General features: G+C 32.5%; 1 protein-coding gene across 2 annotated transcripts in view; it reads right to left on the bottom strand.

Annotated features, from left to right (window-relative positions):
• The window catches only part of NUP54 (nucleoporin 54kDa), a 23,982-nt gene that overhangs the window by 7,151 nt on the left and 9,968 nt on the right, over positions 1-6,863 (bottom strand). For both annotated transcript variants that reach the window (XM_006754545.2, XM_006754544.2), the window contains 5 exons: positions 6,213-6,400; positions 5,063-5,259; positions 4,337-4,391; positions 3,628-3,721; positions 1,198-1,305 (listed from right to left, as the gene is read on the bottom strand). In XM_006754545.2, coding sequence (XP_006754608.1) covers positions 1,198-1,305; positions 3,628-3,721; positions 4,337-4,391; positions 5,063-5,259; positions 6,213-6,400 — 642 coding nt within the window. The remainder of the gene's footprint in view (positions 1-1,197; positions 1,306-3,627; positions 3,722-4,336; positions 4,392-5,062; positions 5,260-6,212; positions 6,401-6,863) is intronic.

Raw genomic sequence — 6,863 nt, 5'->3', positions numbered from 1 at the left:
GTGCCAGCCCCTTTCCGCGCGCGCGCGCACGTGAGCCCCGCGAGAGCCCCGTACCTCTGCACTTCTCTCCTGCAGCTTCTGCGGGTCTCAGTGTGCCTTTCCTCCCTTCTAGTTGTAGAGTTTACAGTCAGCCAGGCTTCCTGTGGTTCTGGATGAAGTCCGTATTGTTTCTCTGAGGTATTAATCAATTGTTGTGTGCGGCATTAATTTCCCGGTGTTTATCTCTGCCGCCATCTTAGTTTCTCCGGGAACTCACCTCTTTTCTTTAATCATTTCCACATTATGAAGTGCTCTTTCACATATTTTGCCTATATTTCAATTGTTTTTTTCTTCTTGTCAATTTATATGATCTCTTTGTATAATATGGATATTTATACTATAGCTAAAATCTGTACTATTTCCAAATTCAAGTTTGTTTTTTTCTGAAATCACTAAATTATTGACAAATAGCTTCTTTCTGGTATCTTTTGCTATACAAAATTTTCTAATTCTTATGTGGCAAATTTTGTTTTATAGTTTCTGGCCAAAAGTCTCTCTAATCCCTAGCTTCATAAATTTCTTAAGAGTTAAGTCTTTAATCTACCTTATTTTTGTGTATGGTGTGATACAGTGGTCTAATTTTAATTTTTTCCAGATGGATAGCCAGTTATTCCATTATTTAAGTTAAATATACCTACTTAATTGAAACCCCACTGTCATACTTTCTATTTGTAAACATTAATTCAGATTTTATATTTTCCTCATGAATTTATTCCTAAGTATTTTATAGTTTTTTCATCAGTGAAAAGAATATTTTCCTGTTTCCAATAATAGTATTTATCTTACATATATCCATCTTTCCACATTCCGTAATTTATTCTATAATTTATTTGACTCCAGCATGCACCCATACCAGGGATCTTGGTGTGTATGGGACAATGCTCCAACCAACCAAGCCACACTAGCCAGGGCAAGATGATTTCTTTCTTTATTGCTTCCCCTGAACCTCTTAGTAAGATGTGAATTTTAGACTATTTTTAACTTTCTTCACCCAATCTTGTGATGCCACTCCTCCAACTGACAGGTTTTACTGAGAAAGTTTGCTACTTTTAGTTTCAGACTATTATTATTACCTTTTTTCTATTGCAAAAAAATTCATGTTTAGCACTTCTATTACATATAGTCTTGTAAATGTTGAAAAAATATCCAGATTACTACCTGTAAGGTTCTATGGGAAAGGTCCATGAGTTTCCTCTTGTATTGTGCAATTTTGGCCATAGTTGTAGTTTGATTCTTCTGTAATTCACCAATATCTTCAGATATAATCTGTATTTTTTAAAAGTTTAAGGTAAATCAAGTATATATATCACAACTATTTATCAGGTTCACCTATATACAAAGTGTAATTTCTGAGATTCATCTCTCAAAATATAAACTCCTTCTTTTAAATTTGTCTTTATATTTCTAACCCTTTGTACATCTAAAATTTGTTTTTTGCCCTCACCCGAGAATGTTTATTGATTTTAGAGAGAGAGGGAAGGAGGGGGGAGGGAGAAAGAGAGAGAGAAAGATAGAGAAACATCGACTGGTTGCCTCCCAACAGAGGACTGAATCCACAACCTAGGTCATAGCTCATGCATTACTTGTGCTTGTGGTGATGCTGGTGTAAACAAACCTATTGTGCTGCCAGTAACATAAAAGTATCACTTATGTACAGTACATGATACTTGATAATAAACAACTATGTTACTGGTTTATGCATTTACCACATTATACTTTTTATCATTATTTACAGTATTCTCTTTCTACTTAAAAGAGAAAAAAGATAAAACAATTATAGCTGGGAACTTCAACTCTCCTCTCATAGCAGAACTACTTAAACAGCAAAATCAACAAGATTATATAAGAACTGAACTATCTACTAACTGGATTTCACTCATGATAACAGAAAACTATACCCAAGAACACCAGAATATGATCTGTTAAAAACGATAACAAATTTAAAAGAACTTAAGTCATACAAAGTTATCTGACCTTATCAAGAATCAGACTAGAAATCAATAAGAGAATAACAGGAAAATCTCCAAACACTTGGAAATGAAAATACTTCTAAATAATCCAGGCTTGGATAAAGAATATGTGGTACATATGTACAATAGAATACTATTTAGCCATAAGAAAATATGAAATACTGCCATTTGAGACACTGTGGATAGACCTTGAGAATATTGTGCTAAGTCAAATAAGTCAGTCAGAAGAAGCTAAGAACCATATGATTTCACTCATATGTGAGATATAAAAGTGAAACTCATAGACACAGACAATAGTATGGTGGTTACCAGAGGGAAGGTGATGGCGTGGGGAAGGGAAGTAAAGAGAGCCAAATACCTGGTGATGGAAGATGATTTGACTTTGGTAGTGGAAACAATGCAGTATACAGATCATGTATCATAGAAATGTACACCTGAAACTCATATGATCCTATTAACCAATGTCACCCCAAAAAATGTAATAAACAGTTTAATTTAAAAAATAATAAATAATCCATTAGTAAAAAAAAAAAAAAAATCCAATAAATAGAACCTGCAAGGGAAATTAGAGAATATTCTGACTGGGTCAAATATGAAAATAGGACATTATCAAAATTTGTGGGACTTAGGTAAAAAAGTGCTTAGAAGGAAATTAATAGCACTAAATGCTCATATTAGAAAAGATAAAAGGTCTCAAATAAATAACTTAAGCTGCTACCTTAAGAAACTAGAAAAAGAGAAAAATAAATCCAAAGCAAGCAGAATAAAGAAAATGGTTAAGAGTAGAAATTAATGAAATCATAAACAAAACCAGAAAAAAGTCAATGAAAAATCAACAAAATCAAGGTAATGAAAAGTCCAGAAATCATGCCACGTGCAAAACTATGCTGGAATTTTCATCCAGAGAAGCTAATACTAGAAAGGATGAATGATTATGATGTTCAAATATTTGTAGAGCTGTCATAGGAAGCACAGTAAGTACCTACAAAGCAATGCCAGAGAAAATGGGTGTAAATTATAACAAGGCAGATACTGGATCAATGTAAAAAGAGAATTTGTATCAATTAGAGCTAGCTGACAGTAAAATGGGTTGCTTCATAAAACAGCAGGTTTTCATTACTCAAACAGAATCTGAATGAACAGCTCATCAAAAATTCCATTTAGAGAATTTGAAGGCGACCTTTAGGTATTTGATTATAAAAATCAACTTTATAAAACAAAATATTATGTAGATTTAAGCGTTCAGTAACTTAAATTTGCTTCATTAACCAACAATTATAAAATACTGATAACATCATCATAATTATAACCTTCATTTTTATAAGGCCCCATAAATAAGTGTTTATAATAGAGCAAATTATATGCATTTTTTGGCCGGAATTGAAAATGAAAGTCTAATTTGCTAGGCCAACAATTTTAAATTCATCGTTGAAATATACCAAATCAGATAGACATGATTTTGGAGACTATAATAAAGAAAGTTGTATAACACTATAATTGCTAATTTGCAGTATACACTATATTGTTCCCTATAAGATAAAATTAGTTAATAACTAACACACATGGTGAAAAGAAATTTCTATGATCCCAAGGCCAGAGAATGAAGGTAAATGCTTACATCTAATCTGGTCTGATGCTGCTTAGTCATCTGATCTTGCACCTTCAGTCTTCGAAGAAGTTCTTTGAAACCCACCATTGGTACAGGAATTAACCTGAAGAAATCAAGTGGTCAATTTTCAAACCTTAACTCTACTATTACAAAATTACAAAGGGTTTTCATAATAACACCCATATAATTTCACATTAAATTTCTAGAGTTTAAAGGCAGATCTACAACTGTGAAATCAATAATGTCACACCACAGAAACTTAATTCAATCTCCCTAATTTACAAATGAGGAAATATAGTTCAGGAAAAAGATACATTATTAAATACAAACATTATTAGGGTAATGGTACTCAGATTTCAATGTTTTCACCACAAAATGCTGCCTTACCATAGTCAACATTCTTTAAAAAGCAAGAGAAATCGCCCTGGCTGGGTAGCTCAGCTGATTAGAGCTACCTATACGCCAAGGTTGCGGGTTCAATCTCCAGTTAGAACACATATAAGAATCAACCAATGAATGCATAAATTAGTGGAACAAATTGATGTTTCTCTCTGTCTCCCTTCCTCTTTCTCTAAAAATCAATAAAACATTTTTAGAAAAGCAATAGAAATAAAAGTAAGCTCACCTAAAATACAAGGATCCTAATTATAATAGTTTGCATTTGTTTGCTTCCCTAGTAGCAAATATTAGTTCTTATATGAAAACAAGATACACTTACTTTTCAGAATCAGGGTTATCCACCTTGGCTTGTTCCCAGATAATAGGATCAACACCTACCACAAAGAAAAAAACATGTTTTTCTAAAAGAACTATTTTCCATTTTTCTGGTATTTTTTTCTAAAAGAATTATTTTCCATTTTTATGGTATTTGTATGAAAGGCATTCCCAACGTAAAACACAAAACCCATAAACTGTAATGAGAAATGACTGTCAAATATGACCACTACAAAAATAAAAATTTTGTAAGATAAAGCTAAACAAAAGGTGTAAATGGACAGGAAACACCTACAACCTATAAGATAATATATTACAGAGCTCTTATAAATCACAAAGGAAGACAAAAAAAATCTAATAGAAAATGTGGAAAGAACATGAAAGGACCTTTTATGATAAGAACACATTCAGGTTTTACTTGACGACTCAGTTAAAACAAGAGATAAACTAGAAAAAAATAAAATAGTAAATTATCTTTGGGTAGATGGATTACAGACAACTTTTCTTTAGTTCGCTATTTCTAACAAACATATTAGCTATATAATAAAAATAAAAAACTAGGCAAATGAATAAATGAAATAAAAAATTCCAATCTATGTGAATAAGTGGACATGTGATAAGCTGACAATGGCTTCATTAACATTAATAATCAACCAACACCTCCCAAAACAGAGGAAGCATATATCTCGAAGTCTTTCATTTCCTCAACTCTATGAGTATAGAAACATACCAGCAGGGGGATTCTGTAAAAGCTGTTTGACCTGTGCAGGAGAAAGTTCTGTTCTAGTCATAGAGAGGGTTACACCAAGTTGCTGCAGCTGTGTTTTTATGTTGGTTTGTTCAAAATGGGCATATAGTGTTGTAGCTGGAACTCTTCTTGAAGTACCATTTGGAGAACGCTCAATAACATAAATGACAACTTCTGTCCTAGGAAAAAAACAACCAAGTTATAAAATATGGAACATATAACTCACAGCCACAAATATCAATGCAGCATGTGATTTTTAAAAGGGCACTAGTCTAATTAAGAAATGACTATTTTAGAAGGGAATTAAACTTTTTTTCTTAAATCTTTAAAAAAAATTATTGATTTTAAAGAGAGGGAGGGAGGGAGTAGGGGGATAGGAGAAAGAGAAACACCATTTGTTGTTCCACTTATTCATGTGCTCATTGGTTGCTTCTTACATGTGCCCTGACCAGAGATTGAACACACAGCTTTGGCATATCGGGATGACGCGCTAATCAACTGAGCTAAGCCAGGGCTTAAATCTTGAAAAATAAGATACTCTTTCTTAATGTTCTATTCACTTATAAATTAACTTAAGTGATAAAGTTAAAATGAGACAGGCAAATAAGATATTTGTCAAAGGTTTGCTTAGCTGCAAAGTTCTATTATTTTTTTCCTAGATTTGAGAAGTACTTTGGAGATTCTGCTGAAACTTATAGATTGTTTTACTGCAAGTAAGACCAGGAAGTAAAATCTGATTTCAGTTATATTCTAAAGTAAGGTTTTGCCACTAAGTATGAAAATTATCAGAAAAGGGAAGGTAATCAATCATATTTATCCATAAATGAACATGAACAGTAATCAGTCAAAACTTTCCATTAACATCTTTGTGGCCCTTGATATGCACAGTCAAGATTAATGTTTATTCCTGTTTCTAAGTGAAAAATCTAAAAAATTATTAGCATCCAGTAAGTTACAATATCCAAGATTAAGGAAAAAGCTTTTAAATGTTTTTGTATAAATACTGAAAAATCACTCTCTGAGAAATAACATTCGGCTCTGAGATTTAACTGGGGTTTTAGCAACAAAATCACTTGATCACTTCCTGGACCAAGGCATGCAGATATAAAGAGAATACCTATTGTATACTTACTGATCATCTGGCAATGTTTTAATACCCTCTACATTTACTGTAAGGGTCTGGTTTCCTCCCAAAACTTTATGCAATGATTCTACCAACTGCTGTTGTTGGCTTCGAATATCTGTTTCTTTTTTGTTGAAGACTAAAACCACAAGCCCATCTTCATCTTTATTATTGGGCATACAACTATAACCTACTGCCTGTGGAATGACAAAATAAACACTATAAGAAATATGTACAAACCTTAAATCCAGTATTTAATATTAATAGCTTCATAGCTGCTGAAATGGGGAAACAGTTTAATGTCTGGTAGTGAAGGAAATAATGATTCTTACCTCCTTGTGCCCTAAGACGTTACACATTTTAAAGAAATTATTTTAACCCAGAATAACAAACTTGCAGAATGAAATTAAAAATTCCTTTTCAAAAGAGTAACTAAGTAGCTTTTGCCTCTGAAAAACGTTGATACCCACTGTTGTTGGGTGCTTCTACACAGTTGAAACAACTCTGAATGTCAAAAAAATGACTGCAAAAGTCATGGACCAAAATGTAAGTCATTTTACTACATATTAGATTCACAGAATCTTAGGTTTTAGATATGATAAACTCTATCTTTCTAGAGAATTACTCTTTTAGATAGAAGCTTTTTCTTTTTTTTCACAT

Source organism: Myotis davidii, unplaced genomic scaffold (assembly GCF_000327345.1).
Source record: "Myotis davidii unplaced genomic scaffold, ASM32734v1 scaffold892, whole genome shotgun sequence".
NCBI classification, from domain to species: domain Eukaryota; kingdom Metazoa; phylum Chordata; class Mammalia; order Chiroptera; family Vespertilionidae; genus Myotis; species Myotis davidii.
The sequence above is the reverse complement of the archived record's forward strand: the minus strand, read 5'-3'. Positions and strand labels throughout refer to the sequence as shown.